Below are 26,161 nucleotides of genomic sequence, written 5' to 3' on the forward strand. Positions count from 1 at the left end.
ATTTCATGTATGTTTACTTGGATAATAAAGACATTTCTAAGTGACCCCAAACTTTTGAATTGTAGTGTATATTCTTTAAACATTGTTTGGACTAAGGTGACCCAAAGAAAGGCTTAGGCGGCCTGCCCAATGATTGCAATGGCAGAAACATCCCTGTAGTTTATCAATAGAGGGAGAAATGCATAATAGCACAAGTCATGAGGCTGATATTGGCTGCGTTTCAGATCGACACCCAGGATAGTGTGTCAACCAACACAGCAAAGTAACACTTTATTCTAAGGGACACATAACGCATGACTATTTCCCAGCTGACTTAGCCATCATATAAGAATTATGAATGCATAGTGTAACCACATTATCAAAACCTCCTCACTAACAACAAGTAGCCTACAAAGGGGCCATCAGTCGCCCATTGTATCCATGCTTTAAATTTCTCTACTGGTGAATGCTTTGCCCATCAGTTAGTAACCTTTGCAAACAACCATCATGCTAGCTGACATTTGCACTCTTACTCCTCATTAAACTGGCAGATCCTTGTTTACTGATTTATAATTGCTTTCCCTTAGAACAATGGATGTTTGAGAGACACTGACCGTGTTTCCCATAACGCTGTACTCAGTGACATTTTGCCCAGTCATTTCCATAGCAACCCTTCTCTGCTTAATGCATGTGGCACGGATATTAGTCCAACCCAGCTAACTGTGACCAGGCCTTTGACAGTCTTGCTAGGCAACACTTTCAGAGAGGGTCTTGGATATTGGAAATTAACACTGTCACTGACCTGAAACCCACCCAGCAAATGAAAAGGAGGAGTGAGGCCACTAACAGTATGCTTGACTAGGAGGAAATTACAAACAAATTCCATGAATTTTAGCTAGAAAGAAATGAAGGATTGAAATAAATAAAACAAAAGGAAAGTAACGAAATTCATTAATGCAACAATGCTACACAGTTGTAGTTTCATAGTACTTTATCCTAATAGATACATTTAATTCTATGTATTTATTAGAGAAAAGTATTAAGAACAACAGATTCACTGTGTGATATTTTGTGGTTACATAAGCATAGAAATTGCTGAGCTGTATCAAAGGTTTACATAATACTGTACTTTACTAAAATACTTTTCACACTGCTCTCCCTCATTGATTTCTTACCATGACGTTTAGCCATAACCTCTTCTCAACCCTGCTGAGGGAGCCCCTCTTCTCAGAGCTTGTCTAACCGTCATACTGGACACTCCATCCCCCCTTTTTCTGCTCTCCATTCACTTGTCACACTGACTGACCTTGACACTCGGGCTAACCTATGGCAGCCTGGTGCTTTGTGTCACAAAGTTTCACATCACTGTTTCATTCACAGATATCACTGTTTCAATCAATGTATTCCATACCAGTTTCACTACATCAGCTATGTCTCATTCAGAATATCATTCATATCCCCATCTCAGTGCTATTCCATTTATCACAGCGTTTTAGTTTTTTGGGGTGGATCAGCTTTAATAGTGCAAATAGATTGTGGCTTCTATCAATGTAATTGTCTGCATTATTTCCAATCCCACATATATATTTTTTTATAAATATACTGTACCAGTCAAAAGTTTGGACACACCCACTCCTTCAAGGGTTTTTCTTTATTTTTACTATTTTCTACATAGTAGAATAATTGTGAAGAAACAGCAAAACTATGAAATAACACATGGAATCATGTAGTTACCAAAAAAGTGTTAAACAATTCAAAATATATTTTATATTGGAGATGCTTCAAAGTAGCCACCCTTTGCCTTGATGACAGCTTTGCACACTCTTGGGATTCTCCCAACCAGCTTCATGAGGTAGTCACCTGGAATGCATTTCAATTAACAGGTGTGCCTTCTTAAAAGTTAATTTGCAGAATTTCTTTCCTTCTTAATGTGTTTGAGCCAATCAGTTGTGTTGTGACAAGGTAGGGGTGGTATACAGAAGATAGCCCTATTTGGTGAAAGTCCAAGTCCATATTATGGTAAGAACAGCTCAAATAAGAGAAACAACAGTCCATCATTACATGAAGGTCAGTCAATCAGGAACATTTCAAGAACTTTGAAAGTTTCTTCAAATGTAGTTGCAAAAACCATCAAGCGCTATGATGAAACTGGCTCTCATGAGGACCGCCACAGGAAAGGAAGACCCAGAGTTTAAGTTCATTAGAGTTACCAGCCTCAGAAATTGCAGCCCAAATAAATGCTTCACAGAGATCAATTAACATACACATCTCAACATCAACTGTTCAGAGACGGCGTGAATCAGACCTTCATGGTCGAATTGCTGCAAAGAAGCCACTACTGAAGGACACCAATAAGAAAAATAAACTTGCTTGCACCAAGAAATACGAGCAATGGGCATTAGACCAGTGGAAATCTGACCTTTCGTCTGATGAGTTCAAATTTGAGATTTTTGGTTCCAACCGCCGTGTCTTTGTGAGACGCAGAGAAGGTGAACGGACGATCTCTGCATGTGTGGTTCCCACCATGAAGTATGGAGGAGGAGGTGTTATGGTGTGGGGGTGCTTTGCTGATGACATTGTCTGATTTATTTAGAATCCAAGGCACACTTAACCAGCATGGTAACCACAGTATTTTGCTGCGATACAACATCCCATCTGGTTTGCGCTTAGTGGGACTATCATTTATTTTTCAACAAGACAATGACCCAACACACCTCTAGGCTGTGTAAGGGCTATTTGACCAAGAAGGAGAGTGATGGAGTGCTGCATCAGATGGCCTGGCCTCCACAATCACCTGACCTCAACCCAATTGAGATGGTTTGGGATGAGTTGGACCGCAGTGAAGGAAAAGAAGTGCTCAGCATACATGGAAACTCCTTCAAGACTGTGGGAAAAGCATTCCAGGTGAAGGTGGTTGAGCGAATGCCAAGAGTGTGCAAAGCTGTCATCAAGTTAAAGGGTGGCTACTTCGAAGAATCTCAAATATAAAATACAAAAACTTTTTTGTTTACTGCATGATTCCATATGTGTTATTTCATAGTTTTGATGTCTTCACTAATATTATACAATGTAGAAAAAAGTAAAAAGAAAGAAAAACCCTTGAATGAGTAGGTGTGTCCAAACTTTTGACTGGCACTGTATATCTTTTTTTAGAATATATTTTCCTTTATTTGTCCTGAACCCTATCACCCCTCCCCTAAAGGGGTAAACTATTGGACAACACTTATGCGTCTCCTTCCAGCTTATACAGTACATACTATATACATTTTACAGACACAGTATATTTTACATGAGTTATCTTTTGTTTGTTTTTAGTCCCGTCCTTCAGCTATCTGTCTCTGAAGACCATCCAGTTTTGATTTCAATTTGCCATATATTTTTCAACTGAGCTTTGATGTTTCAGAAAAGTTCTGAACCTTTCTATTCTCATAGTTTCTGTAGGTTTTTACATTAAAGATAAATAATATAATAATACTCTTAGCAAAAAAAAATTATCGATTGACTATGACTTTTCAGATCACCCAGCAGTGTTCTTTGTAGAGTTAACTCCAGGTAAATGTTGCAATTCTTCAGCCATTCCTGAACCTGAGACCAAAAACAAGCTTGGACAGTACCAAAATAAATTATCTAATGATTCGGGTCTCTTCATAGCAAATTCTGCAGTGCTGGGATGCTTGTATCCCCAATATATAAAACATTCTGTTTGTTGCAAGAATTTTGTATAATAATTTAATTTTGAAAAACTAAGACTTGAATCCAGCGTTGTTTTGTGTATCAGTTCATAAATCATGCGCCATGGAATCGGTACGTTGAAAATCTCTTCCCAACTATTTAGCAATCTATTGCAAATCTGTATTTTTTTTGTCCTTAAATTAAACTGCTTTCCTTTTTATCTGTCACAATTTTCTTTAACCATTTCAGTCTTTAACACAGGGAAGACAGACAAGTTCCTTACTTTCCCCCCCTTCCACTTGCCTCTTCCATTTTTGCAGTAATGCTGTAATTAGTTGGTTGTAATTTTGGATAGAGTAGACATGTCCATATATTTTTGTTCACTGCATGTGTGACATAACTCCACCCGTCGTGTTTATGATTTCATTTACAAAGATTATACCGTTTTTAAAACAGTTTTTCCAAAAATAGTTTATTTGATCAATTAGTATGTTTGAGTTTAACCATAATATTTGTTCTATCTTTATTGGTGGATTAAACTGAAATTGCAACCAGTTTTCTATGGCTTGTTTTAAAAATGGCTACATTTTGGAGATTATTTCATTTTCAAATAACCAAAATAAATGGTTGCAGCAATCTGAATAAGGGAAAGGGTCATTATTGAGCATGGGGTGAGCCATTCTTACTTATTTGCTAGAGAACCAGTTCGGATTTAAGTATAGCTTTTGTATGACTGAAGCCTTTAGTGAGTTGTGATGTCTTCACTAATGCTTTAATATTTAATCATTTCTGCCCTCCGAATTCATATTCATTATATAAATAGGCCAGTTTAATTTTGTCTGGCTTACCATTCCAAATAAAATAGAATATGTTTTGCTCATATACACTGAACAAAAATTTAAACGCAACATGTAAACAAAGTATTGGTCCAATGTTTCATGAGCTGAAATAAAATATCACAGATATTTTCCATATGCACAAAAAGCTTATTTATCTCAAAATGTGTGCACAAATTTGTTTACATCCCTGTTAGTGAGCATTTCTCCTTTTCCAAGATAATCCATCCACCTGACAGTTGTGGCATATCATTAAACAGTGTGGTAATTACACAGGTGCACCTTGTGCTGGGGACAACACAAGGCCACTCTAAAATGCGCAGTTTTGGCTCAGTGACTCAGTTGGTACAGCATAGCACTTGCAACGCCAGGGTTGTGGGTTCGATTCCCACAGGGGACCAGTACCAGAAAAAGTACAAAGATGTATCTACTCGCTACTGTAAGCCGCTCTGGATAAGAGCGTCTGCTAAATGACTACAATGTAAATGTCATGTCTCACAAAAAAAATGCCACAGATGTCTCAAGTTTTGAGGCAGGGTGCAATTAGCATGCTGACTGCAGGAATGTACACCAATGTACACTCTACCATAAACCTCCTGCAACGTCATATTACAGAATTTGGCAGTGTGTCCAACCAACCTCACAACCGCAGACCACGTGTAACCCCTCCACCTCTGGCTTATTCAGCTGCAGGATCATCTGAGACCAGTTGCCCGAACAGCTGATTAAACTGATTAGTATTTCTGTCTGTAATAAAGCCCTTTTGTGAGGAACAACTCATTCTGATTGGCTGGGCCTGGCTCCCCAGTGGGTGGGCCTATGCCCTCCCAGGTCCACTCATGGCTCTTCATCGACCCTATCCTCGCTACATATTAGTCGCCAGACTCACTGGCTCCAAGTCATCCTTATCTCAGTTTACTGGTCACGATGGCAACACCCACCCGTAGCACGCGCTCCAGCAGGTGTATCTCACTGATCATCCCCAAAGCCAACACCTCATTTGGTCGCCTTTCCTTCCAGTTCTCTGCTGCCTGTGACTGGAACGAATTGCAAAAATCGCTGAAGTTGGAGACTTTTATCTCCCTCACCAACTTTAAACATCTGCTATCTGAGCAGCTAACCGATCGCTGCAGCTGTACATAGTCCATCGGTAAATAACCCACCCAATTTACCTACCTCATCCCCATACTGTTTTTATTTATTTACTTTTCTGCTCTTTTGCACACCAGTATCTCTACCTGCACATGACCATCTGATCATTTATCACTCCAGTGTTTAATCTGCTAAATTGTAATTATTCGCCTACCTCCTCCTGCCTTTTGCACACAATGTATATAGACTCTATTTACTCCATGTGTAACTCTGTGTTGTTGTCTGTTCACACTGCTATGCATTATCTTGGCCGGGTCGCAGTTGTAAATGAGAACTTGTTCTCAACTAGCCTACCTGGTTAAATAAAGGTGAAAAAAATGGCTGTGCCCCTGCCCAGTCATGTGAAATCCATAGATTAGGGCCTAATGAATTTATTTCAATTGACTTATTTCCTTATATGAAGAGTAACTCAGCAAAATCGTTGAAATTGTTGAATGTTGAATTTATATTTTTGTTCAGTATAATTTTAAAAACAAGTAATTAGGTGTTGGCAGGGCCATAAGCAAATTGATAAACTGGGATATGACTAAAGCATTAAATTAGGGTGATTTTTCCACAAATAGGTATTTTCCTTTCCTTGGTAGCAAGATCTATTTCTGCTAACTTTCTATTAAAATGTATTGTAGTGAGACCATTTTTTTCTTTTGGGATATGAATACCAAGTCCACTTCACCATCAGACCATTTTATTGGTAAACTACATGGTAATGATCCAACATGTAATACAGTACAGTATAGTAAACACCATTTGGTTGTAATTCAGAGAGTTTAGAACAATTATCTAGATCCTCTACGAGGCTTTGGAGGGATCCAAATTGTCGATTTAAAAGAAAACATCAGCATACAATGACACCTTTGTTTTTAAACCCTGGATTTCTAGCTCCTTGATATTATTGTTCTGATTTTAATAGCTAACATTTCGATGGCCATAATAAATATGGCTTTGGGGATGACCAGTGAAATATACCTGCCGGAGCGGGGTGTTACTATACATAACTTTAACCCATTGTATAATAGATTCTCCAAAATGGAAATATTCCAGGCATTTATATTTAAAGTCCAGGCATACTTCATCAAAAGCCTTTTCAACGACAGCTTTGTCTACTAATCCTGGTTTACCAGATTTTTCATAGTGTTCTAGTGTTTCCACTACTTGTCTTATATTCTCTCCAATGTATCATCCATGTAAAAAAGCTTTCTGAAAGGGATGAAAAATATCGTACAGTAGCTTTATAATTCTATGCACTAAGTCTAAGGAGCCTCCAATTTTTTTGGGGGGGGGGGGGGGGGTATCAGACCTTCTTGTTGAGTATTGGATAATCTACCATTTTTATAGGAGTGGTTAAAACTTAATAATGGTCCTCTGAGTACATGAAAAAAGGTTTGGTATACTTCCACTGGTATGCCAGTCAAGTATCAAGTTCCTCACCTGTAATTTGGCGTTCACATGAGTCTTTCTGTACAGCTGTTCATTTTACATTATGAATAGAAAACAAATCTTTACAATTAACTTTGGTTAGTGGAGATGGAGTAAACTGTAATGAGAACCTACATTTAAAGTACTTTGCTTCCTCTTTCAAAATATGGTTGGTGAATCATGGGTGACTCCATCCTTTGTAACAGGTTATAGTAAATTATTTTTGATAGCATTTCTATGTTGAAGATTAAAAAGAATTTGGTGCATTTTTTCCAAAATTCCATCCAGTTCACTTTATTTTTTTATAATATATTACACTTGATCTTTCTTGAATAAGTTCCTCCCATTCTTTTTGTTTTTCCTATAAGTTATTCACTGCCTCTATGGTACAGTTTTTATTGCTATCTGTACTGTTAGTCTCTCTATTTCCTTTGTTAATATGAACTCTTTTGACCTAAATTGCTTTGGTTTAAAAGATGAGTATTGCATTGGCCTCTAAAGGCACATATAAAAGCTCCCATAGAATAAGGTGATCTGCTGTACCTATGTCATGTTGGAAAAGGTCAGTTATAAATGCGTCTGTCCTGGTCAATAACAAGTTGTCATCCAATAGGCTTTGATTCAATTTCCAACATCCTCGTCCACGTGGCAATTCTGTCCGAGTAATGTATATATCAATTACTGGATGGTCCTAGCGCATTTAGTCCCGTATCAACACTTTTTAAAACTTTTGGTGCCAGCGAGAATGACATAAGAAAGTAGTTAAGACGACTAGCTTGACTGAGCCTCCCTCATGTATATCTCACTAGGTCAGGATATTTAAGCCTCCATATATCCACTAGTTCCAATATATCCATGATATTCATGATTTCCTTAAATGCATGAGGGTGATACTGTAGTTTGTAATGTGATTTCCTTTACCACCCATTGAGGTATTTAAAACTGTATTATAATCTCCCACCATAATAGTAGAATCTTCCAAAAATATTTTTGCAGGAATCTCCTTGCGAATGATTTTGCCGAAGATTGTATCACCGCCATCATTGATTGTAGGCTTGATAAGTTATTATATATGTTTTCAAAGAAGCATGGATCATCATTATTTGGACCGTACAGATTAATGAGCCAAATCTGTTTATGGTCTAATAACATATTCAAAAGATCCAATCTACCTTGTCGATCTGTTTGGAGTATTTGCACATTCGGATAAATTATTGTTAATTAATAGCATCACAACTTTTGAGTTTCTTTGCCCATGGGAGAATTATATATCACCCCCCCCCCCCAAGTCCTTTTCCCATACAACTCCATCTAAAATTGTTGAATGAGTTTACTGTAAACAATAGATATTTAATGCCTTCTCTTTTAGCGAGGTAAATACTGATCATCTTTTCTTATTGTCTGCTAAGCCATTACAATTATAACTGGCTACACTTATTCTCCATTTACCATAATGAGATACAAGTTTCAAATATATTTATCGTAATATATGTTTGTTAATTTTTTTTTTAAGTACCATGATGATTGAGTGTCCATACAGCTGTATCATGATATTTGCACTGCTACTGAGTAAACTGTTCTCACTATTCCACCCACTAAAACCTTCCCCCATCCCAAGTTGGGATGTCATCCTAGTGACTGGCAGTCCACCCCTGTCCACCTGGATCCTTGGGCCTTTGAGAGACTGAGACCCATCCTTTAAAAAGAGCACACAGTGCCACCGACAGAACAAATGCAGATTAACACCAAAAAGCATATTTATATATACAGTGGGGCAAAAAAGTATTTAGTCAGCCACCAATTGTGCAAGTTCTCCCACTTAAAAAGATGAGAGGCCTGTAATTTTCATCATAGGTACACTTCAACTATGACAGACAAAATGAGAAAAATAAATAAATAAATCACATTGTATGACTTTTAATGAATTTATTTGCAAATTATGATGGAAAATAAGTATTTGGTCACCTACAAACAAGCAAGATATCTGGCTCTCACAGACCTTCTTTAAGAGGCTCCTCTGTCCTCCACTCCACTTACCTGTATTAATGGCACCTGTTTGAACTTGTTATCAGTATAAAAGACACCTGTCCACAACCTCAAACAGCCACACTCCAAACTCCACTATGGCCAAGACCAAAGAGCTGTCAAAGGACACCAGAAACAATTGTAGACCTGCACCAGGCTGGGAAGACTGAATCTGCAATAGGTAAGCAGCTTGGTTTGAAGAAATCAACTGTGGGAGCAATAATTAGGAAATGGAAGACATACAAGACCACTGATAATCTCCCTCGATCTGGGGCTCCACGCAAGATCTCACCCTGTGGGGTCAAAATGATCACAAGAACAGTGAGCAAAAATCCCAGAACCACACCTAGTGAATGACCTGCAGAGAGCTGGGACCAAAGTAACAAAGCCTACCATCAGTAACACACTACGCCGCCAAGGACTCAAATCCTGCAGTGCCCGACGTGTCCCCCTGCTTAAGCCAGTACATGTTCAGGCCCGTCTGAAGTGTGCTAGAGAGCATTTGGATGATCCAGAAGAAGATTGGGAGAATGTCATATGGTCAGATGAAACCAAAATATATATTTTTGGTAAAAACTCAACTCGTCGTGTTTGGAGGACAAAGAATGCTGAGTTGCATCCAAAGAACACCATACCTACTGTGAAGCATGGGGGTGGAAACATCATGCTTTGGGGCTGTTTTTCTGCAAAGGGACCAGGACGACTGATCCGTGTAAAGGAAAGAATGAATGGGGCCGTGTATCGTGAGATTTTGAGTGAAAACCTCCTTCCATCAGCAAGGGCATTGAAGATGAAACGTGGCTGGGTCTTTCAGCATGACAATGATCCCAAACACACTGCCCGGGCAACGGAGTGGCTTCGTAAAAAGCATTTCAAGGTCCTGGAGTGGCCTAGCCAGTCTCCAGATCTCAACCCCATAGAAAATCTTTGGAGGGAGTTGAAAGTCCATGTTGCCCAGCAACAGCCCCAAAACATCACTGCTCTAGAGGAGATCTGCATGGAGGAATGGGCCAAAATACCAGCAACAGTGTGTGAAGACTTGTGAAGACTTACAGAAAATGTTTGACCTCTGTCATTGCCAACAAAGGGTATATAAAGTATTGAGATAAACTTTTGTTATTGACCAAATATTTATTTTCCACCATAATTTGCAAATAAATTCATTAAAAATCCTACAATGTGATTTTCTGGATTTTTGTCTGTCATCGTTGAAATGTACATATGATGAAAATTACAGGCCTCTCTCATCTTTTTAAGTGGGAGAACTTGCACAATTGGTGGCTGACTAAATACTTTTTTGCCCCACTGTATATATTGCACATCTTAATTCAATTGTTGGGGCGGCAGGTAGCCTAGTGGTTAGAGCATTGAACTAGTAACTGAAAGGTTACAAGATTGAATCCTCGAGCTGAAAAGGTAAAAAATATGTCTTTCTGCCCCTGAACAAGGCAGTTAACCCACTGTTTCTAGGCCGTCATTGAAAATAAGAATTTGTTCCTAACTGACTTGCCTAGTTAAATAAAGGTAAAAAAACTAATAACAGTAATAATAAAACATATCCACAACTAACTAATAATATGCGTAATAATGTAGGCACTTCATACAAAGGATTGTTACCTATAATTAGGACCGGCATTACAAAAACAACTGTTTGGCAAGCAATTAATATTTTGTGAAACAGTTATTGTAATTCATCCTATACTTTACCTAACATCATTACCCCTTAGCAACAGATGTGGGATACATACACACACTCTCCCCACCGTTCCCCCTCAAACAACCACAAGCTCAGATGTTCAACAGTTGTTCCATCTCCGAGCCAAACTCAAGAAAATACTTGATGCGCAAATGCATATACAGTTGTAGCTGTTTGAGGAGGCATGCAAAATTTAGCAAGAATGGGGAGATTTGCTTTACTTCATATGGCTGCAGGGGCAGTATTGAGTAGCTTGAATAAAAAGGTGCCCATTGTAAATGGCCAGCTCCTCAGTCGCAGTTGCTAATATATGCATATTATTATTAGTATAGGAAAGAAAACACTAATGTTTCCAAAAATGTCAAAATATTGTCTGTGAGTATAACAGAACTGATATTGCATGCGAAACCCTGAGGAAAATCAAAACAGGAAGTGGCTTCTATTTAGAAAACTCCATGTTCCATAGCCTCCCTTTGCTGGATTTAAAGGGATATGAACCAGATTCCTTTTCCTATCGCTTCCTCAAGGTGTCAACAGTCTTCAGACATAGTTTAAGGCTTTTATTTTGAAAAATGAGCCAGAACGATAACATCGCTTCAAGTGGTCACATTAGTTTTGCTCACGCAACAGAGTTTGGGCAGCCATTGCTTTTCCCTCTCCTACTGTGAAAGACATTTGCGGTTGATATATTATCGATTATATATTTTAAAAACAACCTGAGGATTGATTATAAAAAACATTTGACATGTTTCTGTGGACATTATGGAAACTATTTGGAATTTTCGTCTGCGTTGTCGTGACCGCTCTTTCCTGTAGATTTCTGAACATAACGGGACAAACAAACGGAGGTATTTTGGATATAAAAATAATCTTTATGGAACAAAAGGAACTTTTGTTGTGTAACTGGGAGTCTCGTGAGTGAAAACATCCGAAGATCATCAAAGGTAAAGGATTAATTTGATTGCTTTTCTGATTTTCGTGACTAAGCTTCCTGATGCTAAGTGTACTTAATGTTTTGTCGTACGATCGATAAACTTACACAAACGCTTGGATTGCTTTCGCTGTAAAGCACAATTTCAAAATCTGACACGACAGGTGGATTAAGAAAAGGCTAAGCTGTGTTTTCCTATATTGCACTTGTGATTTCATGAATATAAATATTTGTAGTAATATTTATTGAATGTAGCACTATGCTATTCAGCGGTTGTTGATGACACAGCCATAACAAGTTAACCAATGTCAAGTCCTAGCTGAAGGAGCACAGAAACACCCCTTTCCCCTGAAACACACACACGCTGGTCCCCCGTTGTGACCATTTTCCCAAGCATCTCTGGGCAGTCAAACCTTTTGATTATTTTGTGCCGACCGGGCCACAATAATTTGCTCCCTCTCTGATTGTCCGAGTTTGACCCTCTCCCCATGTGTTACTGCAGCTAGTGTTGCCAGCACTGCCATTACCTGGGATGAGGTCTCCCCTGGAATTCCCACCACTTAAGTAAAAGGTTGTCAAGGTTCTCATTAAGCAGCTTTGAGAAATTCCTTGACAATTATGCTCATTCACCCGGGGGCTTTGATGAGGCAACCTCAAACTCTTGAGGGGACGGTGCTGCTTTAGTGGGTCTCTGAACGCAATTTATCTTTCTGTCTTGGTTGTCTATAGGATACTTTCAGTAGGCCTATAAAACAGTGAAGGACTTCTCCTTAGTGTGTGGGTCACTAAGGTTCGGTGTTTAGGGTATTGGGTTGGGGACGGTTCCATCGTGATAGGACAATAAATAGACTATATTTGTAATTTATTTTAAAATGTATATCCCATATCTGCACAAAATTCCACCACAACCATACTTGCCCCACAAACCGTGCCTTCTATGTCCTCTGTTTGCTGTGTTTTTATCCTTACCGTGCCAACCCAACTTTGGACTTTTTACTACTTTTGTGTTCCAGTTTCTTATATTTGAAGATGTCCTTTCTTCTAATGCTGCATTTATCACAGCTTTGTCTCACTACATCTCAGCCCCGTTATTCAAACACATATAGTATGATCCTCAGAACATCAAAGCAATGTCTCATTCATTATATCGCCATCTCATTACATTTCAGCTCTGTCTCACTTCATTCATTGCAATTCATATAAAATGGCATATTCTTAAACCAAACTATTCTTTATCTTTAATATAAATAAAACCTTGCTTTAGACTCTTCTTCTCACACACATTCAACCACTCACCCCCTGCTGTTTTTCCAATCCAATTTCAGGGACGTTGTTGTTCCCTCTAAATAACGCTACAAACATGGTGCACAGATTCCTCAGATCCATATTGTATCTGGGAGTCAGTTTGTATTTCGTGTGTATGAGTGGGCATTTCGAAAAAATGGGTCGTCGGCCTCTTACCCTAACTATGTTATTATTTTCCTCATACAGGACTTACATTTCTTACAGTTAAAAAATATCAGAACTGCTCACTGCTTTTAACAAGCATGCATGACACACTATAGAAATGTTGCTAAGATACCACCTAATCACAGTTATCATTACAACAATTGCTTTGTTTTCATTGAGTACATGAAACTAGGCTATATGATATGTCATCTTTCCAGGCAGATGGACAGTTCAGACAGGCAGTCAGGCAGGCAGACGGAAGGCAAAGGGATTGGGGGACTGCCAGAGAGACAATGTACACATGTAAAAGCACAAACAAATTCAAATCAAATCAAATCAAATTTTATTTGTCACATACACATGGTTAGCAGATGTTAATGCGAGTGTAGCGAAATGCTTGTGCTTCTAGTTCCGACAATGCAGTAATAACAAGTAATCTAACTAACAATTCCAAAACTACTGTCTTGTACACAGTGTAAGGGGATAAAGAATATGTACATAAGGATATATGAATGAGTGATGGTACAGAGCAGCATAGGCAAGATACAGTAGATGGTATCGGGTACAGTATGTACAATGAGATGAGTATGTAAACAAAGTGGCATAGTATAGTATAAAGTGGCTAGTGATACATGTATTACATAAGGATACCGTCGATGATATAGAGTACAGTATATACGTATGCGTATGAGATGAATAATGTAGGGTAAGTAACATTTATATAAGGTAGCATTGTTTAAAGTGGCTAGTGATATATTTACATCATTTCCCATCAATTCCCATTATTAAAGTGGCTGGAGTTGAGTCAGTGTCAGTGTGTTGGCAGCAGCCACTCAGTGTTAGTGGTGGCTGTTTAACAGTCTGATGGCCTTGAGATAGAAGCTGTTTTTCAGTCTCTCGGTCCCAGCTTTGATGCACCTGTACTGACCTCGCCTTCTGGATGATAGCGGGGTGAACAGGCAGTGGCTCGGGTGGTTGATGTCCTTGATGATCTTTATGGCCTTCCTGTGACATCGGGTGGTGTAGGTGTCCTGGAGGGCAGGTAGTTTGCCCCCGGTGATGCGTTGTGCAGACCTCACTACCCTCTGGAGAGCCTTACGGTTGAGGGCGGTGCAGTTGCCATACCAGGCGGTAGGATAGGAGGCAGGTAGTAACATACCTGGCTTGCATGGTCCTAGTACAGCACCCTGTTCAATTATTATTAAAATGTTTTACTCCATTACTGTTATATGTGCCTCTAATAGTGACAGCATCAAAACATGACAGCTACAAATCACCTTAGAGACAGGAAAACAATCAGGTGCTTGTTTCTTCATGAATTGGGGTCACGCAGGTCGACCTCATGCCTTATCTTGACCAAGATTCAAAAACACAGCCTGGTCACACAGTGCTTTAACTGTGTTTTCATTGTTGGCCTTTTGGTGAGCTCTATCTACCCTGGCTTTCACATAATGAGTCTATTGTGAAGTCATAAGATCACTTACACACATTGGCAGTAGCTCATGAGGAAAATCCACCTTAAAAAATGCATGGATAAGATTAAATCACAGAAGTTTAAGTTCTTCTGTAACACTTCTCGTTGGTGGAAGGATAGGAGGACAAAAGTACAGCATGGTAAGTGTTCGTCGTGTTTTAATTGAACAAACTGAACACTACACAAAATAATAACGAAGAGAAAACAAAACAGTTCTGCCAGGTGAACAGACACTAAACAGAAATTAAACACCCACAACCAAAATGGGGAAAACAGCCTACCTAAGTATGATTCTCAATCAGAGACAACGAATGACACCTGCCTCTGATTGAGAACCATACTAGGCCAAACACATAGAAATATAACAACCTAGAAAAAGGAACATAGACTGCCCACCCCAACTCACGCCCTGACCAACCTAACACAAATACATAACAAAGTAACTAAGGTCAGAACGTGAAATCTTCACCTTAAATGGTACATGGTCGATGGTGGGTGCTGTGCCACCCACACAACAGACACGGATTCCCCTCATTAAATTGGAAAAGTCTAATGGTTATGTAAGCACTTGCAGTTTTCTCGATTACTTGAACACTGTGAAGGAAACTATTTGGGAAATATTGGATCTTTATTCAGGGATTAAGAATAGTCTCACTTCTATTAAATGTTTCATTACCATCTTATTCCATTTACTCTTTTCCACAGAAAAAGTTGGCCTATTGATGGTTATAGTTAGTATTTGTTTTAGCCATTATCTAATGAGTGGTGAGATTACCTTCTAATTTGATGATTAAATATTATATTTTGACAAAGTTAGCTGATTTTGTAACATGTACTGTAACTTAAATTGTGATAGTGTTAGTTAATTTTGCAAAAGTGCGTTTGTAGTTTAGGTCTGTAAAGTTGTTTGCAGTTTAGTTGTTTGGATACGCCTCAATTAGGCCAAACAAACTTTCTGTAGGCCAACACCTCATTTACTTTTGTGGGGGAGCAATCCTTTGTGTGCCTGTTAAACTGGGTTTATTCCTGTTCATAGTTGTAAAATGTCTGATTTTTAAATGACTAAAAAATAGCATTACCGCTACAGCTATCTCTGTCTGTCCTCAAACCAGAGTTGGAACCCAATTAAGGAACTCTAACAAAAAGCAGACCTTTTTTTTCAGGCTATAATAACATAATTCTATATCTACTACCTATGCCCAATGGCATTGAGCCTAAGGGAGAGGTACACTACACTACTTTTAGAACACCTGCTCATTCAAGGGTTTTTCTTTATTTTTACTATTTGCTACATTGTGGAATAATGTAGTGAAGACATCAAACTATGAATTAACACATATGGAATTACATAGTAACCAAAAAAGGGCATTCTCTCAACCAGCTTCACCTGGTATGCTTTTCCAACAGTCTTGAAGGAGTTCACACATATGCTGAGCACTTGTTGGCTGCTTCTCCTTCACTCTGTGGTCCGACTCATCCCAAACCATCTCAACTTGGTTGAGGTTTGGGGATTGTGGAGGCCAGGTCATCTGATGCAGCACTCCATCATTCTCCTTCTTTATCAAATAGTCCTTACACAGCCTGGATGTGTTTTTTGGGTCATTGACCTGTTGAAAAACAAATGATAGTCCCACCAAGCGCAAACCAGATGGGATGGTGTATCGCTGCAGAATGCTGTGGTAACCTTGATGGTTAAGTGTGCCTTGATTTCTAAATAAATCACAGACAGTGTCACCAGCAAAGCACCCCCACACCATAACACCTCCTCCTCCATGCTTTACAGTGGGAAATACACATGCGGTGATCATCCATTCACCCACACAAAGACAAGGCAGTTGGAACCAAAAATCGCAAATTTGGACTCAAACCAAAGGACAAATTTCCACCAGTCTATTGTCCATTGCTTGTGTTTCTTGTCCCAAGCAAGTCTCTTCTTATTATTGATGTCCTTTAATAGTGGTTACTTTGCAGCAATTCAACCACGAAGGCCTGATTCACACAGTCTCCTATGAACAGTTGATATTGAGACGTGTCCGTTACTTGAACTCTGTGAAGCATTTATTTGGGCTGCAAGTTCTGAGGCTGGTAACTCTAATGAACGTATCCTCTGCAGCAAAAGTAACTCTGGGTCTTCTATTCCTCTGGTGGTCCTCATATGACAGACAGTTTCATCATAGAGCTTGATGGTTTTTGTGACTGCACTTGAAGAAACTTTCAAAGTTCTTGAAATGTTCCATATTGACTGACCATGTCTTAATTAAAGTAAGGTTGGACTGTCATTTCTCTTTGCTTATTTGAGCTGTTCTTGCCATAATATGGACTTCGTCTTTTACCAAATAGGGCTATCTTCTGTATACCCCACCCTACCTTGTCACAACACAACTGATTGGCTCAAATGCATTAAGAACTTCTTCAGACTAGAGTCCTTTTTTCAGAATTTCCGCCTGACTGACCCAAAGTAAACTGCCTGTTACTCAGGCCCAGAAGCCAGGATAAGCACATCATTGGTAGCATTGGATAGAAAACATTTTGACGTTTGTAGAAATGTTAAAATAATGTATGAGACTATGAAACAATTGATATGGCAGGCGAAAATCTAAAGAAAAACCGTCCAGAATTTGTTTGTTTTTAGCTCCCAGGCTCTTATAATGGAAATGGGCTATGGGTTCTTTGTAATTCCAGCTCCCATGTTGCAATTCCACTAGATGTCAACAGCCTTTGTTCATTGTTTCAGGCTTGTTTCTTCAAAAATGAGCAAGAAGTTAGAGTTTTTGTACAAAGAATCCCGGTACAATATCAGTCTGTAGGTGCGCGATGAAGAGGATGCGCTTAATAATTTTACTTTTCTATTGAACATACTTCTTTCCATATGAAATATTGTAGTTCATTTACATTTTAGGATACCTGCGGATTGGGTAGAAACATAGTTTGAACGAAGTTTTAGCGGTAGCTTTTTGGGCTCCTTTGTCTGCACGTTGAATGAGTGGATTTTTTAAAGAAGGATTTTATATAATAAAACGACCATTCATGTTGTAGCTGGGACCCTTGTGATTGCAAACAGAGGAAGATTTTCAAAAGTTAAGCAATTTATTTAATCGCTATTTGTGATTTTATGAAGCCTGTGCTTGTTGAAAAATGTGTTGATGTGGGGCGCCGTTCTCAAACAATCACATGGGATGCTTTTGCTGTAAAGCCTATTGTAAATCGGACAATGCAGTTAGATTAACAAGAATGTAAGCTTGTAAACAATATTAGATACTTGTATGTTCATAAATGTTTAATATTACGATTATTTATTTGAATTTGAATTTCACCGGATGTAGTCGACAGGTGTCCTGCTTAGTGGGACGCCTAGCCTTATTAAGAAGGACAGAAATTCCACAAATCAACTTTTAAGAAGGCACACCTGTTAAAACCTGTTGACGCCAGGGGTTCCCCTAGAGGAACGCCCCCCCCCCCCCCCCCCCCCCGTTCAGCTCAAACCGTGGCGCATGGAACGCAAAAATATTCTTAGAAATATTTAACCTCCACACATTAACAAGTCCAATAGCTCAAATGAAAGATAAACACCTTGTTCATCTACCCAGCATGTCAGATTTTTTAAATGTTTTACGGCGAAAACACACCACATATTTATATTAGACCACCACCGAAACCAAGACAAGAGGCAGCCATTTTGTCCCAGAAAATATAAAATTATAAAAGCAGGATTAAAAAATAAATCATTCACTAACCTTTTGAAAATCTTCATCAGGTGACAGTAATAGGACATGTTACACAGTACTTTTTTTTTTTCAATAATATGCCATTTATATCCATAAATGTCCATTTACATTGAATTCATGTTCAGAAAATACTCAAAAATGTCCGCAGAAAATGTAGGTAGCGCCGCAAGATAACGTAAATAGACATCATAAACTTTGACTAAATATACATGTTCTACATATAGTTAGAAAGATACACTGCTTCTTTATGCAATCGCTTTGTTACATTTATTTTTAACGTTACAGAAATCGCACACTATTCAATATTCTGAGACGGCGCTCAGATATAAGCTACATTTCTCCGTAATGTTGGAGTCAACAGAAACACAGATTTCAGCATAAATATTCCCTTACCTTCGATGGTCTTCGTTCAGAATGTTCTGGAAAGGTTCATACTTACCCAATACATCGTTTGGTTTCAAGTCTTGCGTCTTTGTATTAGCTACTGCTAATAACATCAGCTGAAATGCACCCAAAATGTCCTCTGGTCCGGAAAAGTTGCGCATCAAAACTTCAAAATTACATATTATATGTTGACTAAACAGGTCAAACTAAGTACAAAACCAAGCTTTAGGATGTTATAGACATACAAAACAATTTTCAATTCAACCGGTCATTGTTTGTCCTTCTTCTGAGTACTGGAACAAAGGAATGGCTGTGACCAATTCGCGCCCTAACGCACAGGTTTTTTCTCGCGGCACTTACTCAAATCACTCCCATAGGGCCAATTCTCGCGGGATTTGAACGATTAAACGCTCTACAGAATGAGGACATCTAGTGGAAGACATAGAAAGTGTCCCCATATCCATAAGTGGTTGGGAAGGGTGGGGGCGATGACGTCAAAGTTGCTCCAACTTTCATGACCACAAAACTAGTTTGGAAGAATGCCTGCCCTGTGAGTTCTGCTATACTTACAGACATAATTCCAACGGTTTTAGAAGCTTTAGAGTGTTTTCTATCCAATAATAATTATTATATGCATATATTAGCAATTTTTGACATTTTTTTTTTCAGTTTACTATGGGCACGCAATTGCTCCAAAGGGGGCAGTAGTCAGCCATATCTTTAACAGGTTTTAATTGAAATGCATTCCAGGTGACTACCTCATGAAGCTGGTTGAGAGAATGCCAAGATTGTGCAAAGCTGTTATCAAGTTAAAGGGTGGCTTTTTGAAGAATCTCAAATATAAAATATATTTGGATTTGTTTAACACTTTTTTGGTTACTACATGATTCCATATGTGTTATTTCTTAATTTTGATGTCTTCACTATTATTCCACAATGTAGAAAATAGTACAAATAAAGAAAAACCCTTGAATGAGTGGGTGTTCTAAAACTCAAACGCAACAGATTTTCTCCACTGTTCATAGCTAAATGAGTTTCACTTCCATCTGACTGATGACATATGGCCCAATGTTCATTAGCACAACCTCATAATGCATTTGCTGTAATAGATTTTCTGGTTCTGTCATAATATTTATTGTTTAATGTCAGTGGGAGTGTAACAGTGCTTTACAACATCCCAAATGTTATTCTGAATTTTTTTCCGGATCAGTTTTTAAATTTGCTGTATTTTTTTTTTAGAGAAATACAATTATGGATGGAACTTTAATTTCCCTGGAATTTCTACACACTCCATTTAAAATACTTGAATCGTTAGTACTCTACAATCGTAACAATGAATCCAAATTAAATCATTTAAAAAGGAGCATAAACATCTCTCTCACACATACCATATGATGTTCATGTTCAGAGGAGCAAGTGTCATGAAGATAGTGAATGTGAATGTAAAATAGTGAATGTGTTGATTGGATGTGCTTTATAAAATATTACATTTTCCATGCTTTGAAATCACCAACATTGCACAAACCGGCAAGCTCTACTGTGTAGTATCATACACCATCTGAGAAATGTTATGCAATTTGGGAAGAATTACTCAATAAACACTATTGTGTGAAGAAATACAATTTACAATATAATTATGTTACCCCCTTATGTTGAAGTTGTCCATTCAAAGCCAGTTAAAATCATGTGTCACTTGGCCCTATAGAGTGTATAATATCCATTTAGCCTATCTAAAATACTAAGGCTACTTTTTAATTCTCCACATCCACCTGATGATATGCTTGTCACTGATAGGTCATACAATTAATGTCAGTTTACATTGTAGGCCTACACATCGTTCCACTTTCCTCTACTACTTACAATGACAGAATAATATGTGATAATAATAATATTTTTTCCAATTAGCTTGGTTTTACTCAGTGGCAAGCTTCTGAGTGATGTGTGTAATATCTTGAGCTCAACAGGGTGAGTTAACTTATAGACATAAATCATTTGAGCCTAATCTCACACCTCGCACACATAGATGGGATCGGACCCTTGGAGCATGCATGCTTGTCACTGGTCTAATAGTTGGTAGGACAGAATGCAGCAACAGCAGTCTAATTTTCCTTTCTAATGCACTGAGAAGGCGAACGATATAAAATAAATGCAGTGCCGGCTTTTTGCAAATGGTTAACACTTCATATTACGTTTTGGAGAAAAGTGTTCACACCTGGCTTTGTTGTTCATTGAAAAATGTCTAGTCCACGTTGATTCAACATAATTTCATTGAAATTACTTGGAAACAACGTTGATTCAACCAGTGTGTGCCCAGCGGGTGGCTTCATAGAGGTTTATTGTGGTGATAGACAGTTTGATATTAAGGTGGATTATCAGCAGGATGGGGTGGCAGGTAGCCTAGTGGTTAGAGCGTTGGATTTGTAACCGAAAGGTTGCAAGATCGAATCCCCAAGCTGACAAGGTAAAAATCTGTTGTTCTGCACCTGAACAAGGCAGTTAACCCACTGTCCTAGGCTGTCGTTGAAAATAAGAACTTGTTCTTAACTGACTTGCCAAGTAAAAAAAAAAAAGTGATATGTTGAATAGGTTATGACAGTGTTTGGGTTGGGTTACCTTGTCTGAAGTCTGTATAGGTTGCCATGGGATTGTTCCATTTGATTTCCATAACTTATTGTCCGCACCCCTTTTTAATTTGAATTAAACTACATATTTTCTTATAGAAGTGGTCATAAAGTTACCTTTTGGACCTGAATGTCAAAACATTTATAAGATAGAGGTGTTCACAGTTGATCCATTCTACATACCACACCCTGCTGTGAGACATCCATGTCTTCGTCACTGGAAAAGATAAACGGTTGAGTTTTATATAATTTATAAGCAGGGTTGTCAAAATACTGAATTATTTCTTGAGTATTAGTATTAGGATGGCAAGTAGCCTAGAGGTTTAAGAGCATTGCGCCGGTAACCAATATGTTGCTGGTTAGATTCCCTGAGCTGACTAATTAACAATCTGCCAATATGCCATTGAGCAAGACACTTAACCCTAATTGATCCTCTGGATAAGATCGTCTGCTAAAATGTAAACGTGAACAACAACAAAAAATAATCATACAAATTCGGTTATTTTTTACCTTTAAAGTCAATTATCAAAAAACTTGCAAACTCAGATTTTTGTTTTTCATTTTCGCATGTGTTGTAGCTTACGTTATTTATACTGACTGATACCAGGAGAAAATCGGACCTCTGAAATCAAAATGGATGGCCCTCCCTTCAATAAAATATCATTTTACCCGACCCTCCCTGAACCCTTGAAAAAAACAAGCGACCGTTCTCTAGACCCAAAGTAATAATTAAAACACAAAGTCGATAGCAGAGAACATGCCTACCATTTACCCTCACTCCTAGGACAGACCAGAGCCTTATATAGGCCTATGCAGTTTCAGAAACTGTTCATTGTTTCGTAAGCATTACATGGCAAAGTAGTCAGAAGTTTGTGGATTCGCAGACCACCCCGGACAAGGGTAGACATGAAAAGATCTCCATTATAATAAAAGCCCCTCATGAATCTATCACCTTATTTGCGGTCTGAGAAACTACATGTTTTTTATAAACGCATTTTATGCATTTTACATGACTGGAGACAAGCAGAATATATTTTTTTAATACCACAACAGAGCATGACAACGAATGGGTGCATGCTGCAGCACCGTATATATTTTTATTTCTATACATAGTCTAAGTTTGAAACAGTGCTAAAGTTGTGTATTGACTGTAAAAATAGAGCGCAACAGAACCAACTGAAGTATCACACATGAATTTAGAGAAAAGGCCATTTGTTTTTTAACATTGCAGTTGCATATCATCATGAGGCCTGTACGCATTTATAACTTTAACTATAACTATATATAACTATATATATATAACTATAACTATAATTTTCTAATTTATTCTATTTTATTGGGGGCTGTGCTTTGGCAAAGTGGGTGGGGTTATGTCCTGCCTGTTTGGGCCTGTCCTGGGGTATCGTCGGACGGGGCCACAGTGTCTCCTGACCCCTCCTGTCTCAGCCTCCAGTATTTATGCTGCAGTAGTTTGTGTCGAGGGGCTAGGGCCATTCTGTTATATCTGGAGAATTTTTCCGGTCTTATCCGGTGTCCTGTGTGAATTTAAGTATGCTCTCTCTAATTATCTCTCTCTCTTTCTTTCTCTCATTCTCTCTTTCGTTCTTTCTTTCTCTCTCTCAGAGGACCTGAGCCCTAAGGACCATGCCTCAGGACTACCTGGCCTGATGACTCCTTGCTGTCCCCAGTCCACCTGGCTGTGCTGCTGCTCCAGTTTCAACTGTTCTGCCTGTGGCTCTGGAACCCTGACCTGTTCACCGGACATGCTGTTTTCAACTCTCTGGAGACAGCAGGAGCGGTAGAGATACTCTGAATGATTGGCTATGAAAAGTCAACTGACATTTACTCCTGAGGTGCTGACCTATTGCACCCTCGACAACCACTGTGATTATTATTATTTGACCCTGCTGGTTATCTATGAACATTTGAACATCTTGGCCATGTTCTGTTATAATCTCCACCTCCTCATAGCCTGGTTCCTCTCTAGGTTTCTTCCTAGGCTCTGGCCTTTCTAGGGAGTTTTTCCTAGCCACAACAGTGCTTCTACACCTGCATTGCTTGCTGTTTTGGGATTTAGGCCGGGTTTCTGTACAGCACTTTATGACATCAGCTGATGTAAGAAGGGCATTATAAATACATTTGATTGATTGATTGATTCCATGCTATTGTTGATACAAAATAGATTTGTGTTGACTGTGATTAGGGCATAGGAATATACTGTAAAGGCGTCTTCTAGGCTAAATTAACAAACTAGGCATGCATAGCTCACCGCATGATCCTTAACCAAAGGCAATGTAGAATGACTGTATAGCCTAATAAGGCATTTTTCGTTTCAAAATTACTTAATTGTAAGTCATATTTTTTTACAGATAATTTTATACAGCCTAAATAAGAAATGTATAGACATGTTGTTGAAATGCTGTTGTTGATGTGTTGTTGAGATGCTGAGTGCTCCTGCCAGCCTGTTGCATGTCACAAATGCATCACAATTTATTTCTTAAATGCCAAGCTTAAAAAAAAAGAAATCTTTATCCTTTGCGTCAGACTCATTAAAGAAAACAATTCGGCCAGTTAGGTGAGTAATCGCTGTTCTGATATCCAGAAGCTCTTTACATTCATAAGAGGCGGTAGCATCAACATAATGTACAAAATAAATGCGGAAAAAAAACACAAAATAACACAATTGGTTAGGAGCCCGTAATATGGCAGCCATCCCCTCTGGTACCATTCTTCCAATCTTTTCCACCTGAAATTCCTCAAACATACCAGTAAATGTCATGGATGTAAGTTTGTTGTGGATTGTCATGGTGTTTTGGGGGTTGGTGAGGTGTGGTTTGAGTTGCCATATTACCATCTATAAGTTACAGGCGTAATTCCCTCACACATAAGGGAAGGGAAATCATTTAACTGCTTTACATATATGCTGCATGGCTCCCTAAGGTGGAGTGGGTGGATATGAAGTTGCGTTACAGTACCTGACAAAGTGTTGTTGTAGTGACACCATCTGCTAATATCCTTGCTGAGTCTCGTCCCTGTCCTCTCTCCCCACGCCCAGATGTTGTTTGTTCTCCGGCTAGACTTTCGGATCGCTCAGGCTGTAAGAGGAATGAATAGTATAATAATTTAATACAATGAAAAAATATAGTAGGCTACATATGTTCACTTTTTTCATCAACATGAGAAAATAACTGTTGATACTGTAGATGAACTCCACAAAAATGTGTAAAAGCCCCATAGTTTACAGGTTGAAGGTATGACAAGTAAAACTAAAAGCATGCTCTTCAACCGATCGCTGCCCGCACCTGCCCGCCCGTCTAGCATCACTACTCTGGACGGTTCTGACTTAGAATATGTGGACAACTACAAATACCTAGGTGACTGGTTAGACAGTAAACTCTCCTTCCAGACTCACATTAAGCATCTCCAATCCAAAATTAAATCTAGAATCGGCTTCCTGTTTCGCAACAAAGCATCCTTCACTCATGCTGCCAAACAAACCCTCGTAAAACTGACTATCATACCGTTCCTTGACTTCGGTGATGTCATTTACAAAATAGCCCCCAACACTCTACTCAGCAAATTGGATGCAGTCTATCACAGTGCCATCCGTTTTGTCACCAAAGCCCCATATACTACCCACCACTGCGACCTGCATGCTCTCGTTGGCTGGCCCTCGCTTCATATTCATTGTCAAACCCACTGGCTCCAGGTCATCTGTAAGTCTTTGCTAGGTAAAGCTCCACCTTATCTCAGCTCACTGGTCACCATAGCAGCACCCACCTGTAGCACTCGCTCCAGCAGTTATATTTCACTGGTCAACCCCAAAGCCAATTCCTCCATTGGTCGCCTTTCCTTTCAGTTCTCTGCTGCAAATGACTGGAACAAATTTCAAAAATCACTCATATCTCCCTTACTAACTTTAAGCTTCAGCTGTCAGAGCAGCTTACAGATCGTTGCACCTGTACATAGCCCATCTGTAAATAACCAATCCAACTACCTCATCCCCATATCGTTATTTTATTTTATTTCTCCTTTGCACCCCAGTATCTCTACTTGCACGTTCATCTTCTGCACATCTATCACTCGTGTTTAATTGCTAAATTGTAATTATTTCGCAACTATGGCCTATTTATTGCCTTATCTCCCTAATCTTACCTCAGTTGCACACACTGTATATAGACTTTTCTATTGTCAAATCAAATCACATTTTATTTGTCACATACATATGGTTAGCAGATGTAATACGAGTGTAGCAAAATGCTTGTGCAGTAATATCTAACAAGTAATCTAACCTAACAATTTCACAACTACCTTAAATGTAAAGGAATGAATAAGAATATGTACATAAAAATATATGAATGCAGTAGATGGTATAGAGTACAATATATACATATGAGATGATAAATGTAGAGTATGTAAACATTATATAAATTGGCATTGTTTAAAGTGGCTATTGTGTTGACTGTACGTTTGTTTATTCCATGTGTAACTCTGTTGTTGTGTGTTGCACTGCTTTGCTTTGCTTTATCTTGGCCAGGTCGCAGATGTAAATGAGGACTTGTTCTCAACTGGCCTCAAAAGTTATATTCTTCAAGAATAAATGGGTATATAGCATTAACTGAAAAGTCCAAAAATGGATGTAACAATCACAGAATTGTAAAGATCCAAAACCAATGAGTCACATGTAACACAACCTAGTGTGTTCCAGACAATGTCAGCTCTGTGATAGTATGTATGAGCTAACTGCAGTAAAATGTTGGTTCATTGACTCAATCTTTCCCAGAGTGAAAGATTTTCATTA

At 38.7% G+C, this 26,161-nt stretch overlaps 1 protein-coding gene across 4 annotated transcripts in view; it reads right to left on the reverse strand.

Annotated features, from left to right (window-relative positions):
* Positions 1-26,161, reverse strand: part of LOC110501594 (nck-associated protein 5) — a 135,602-nt gene that overhangs the window by 92,175 nt on the left and 17,266 nt on the right. For 3 of the 4 annotated variants that reach the window (XM_090215739.1, XM_090215740.1, XM_090215741.1), the window contains exon 2: positions 24,336-24,455. In XM_090215739.1, the coding sequence (XP_090071865.1) occupies positions 24,336-24,364 (29 nt within the window). In that variant the 5' untranslated portion in view covers positions 24,365-24,455. Of the gene's footprint in view, positions 1-24,335; positions 24,456-25,140; positions 25,237-26,161 lie in introns of all 4 variants that reach the window. The other variant, XM_021579268.3, reaches the window with a different exon arrangement.

Source organism: Oncorhynchus mykiss, chromosome 22 (assembly GCF_057628025.1).
Source record: "Oncorhynchus mykiss isolate SJ-2025 chromosome 22, ASM5762802v1, whole genome shotgun sequence".
NCBI classification, from domain to species: Eukaryota; Metazoa; Chordata; class Actinopteri; order Salmoniformes; family Salmonidae; genus Oncorhynchus; species Oncorhynchus mykiss.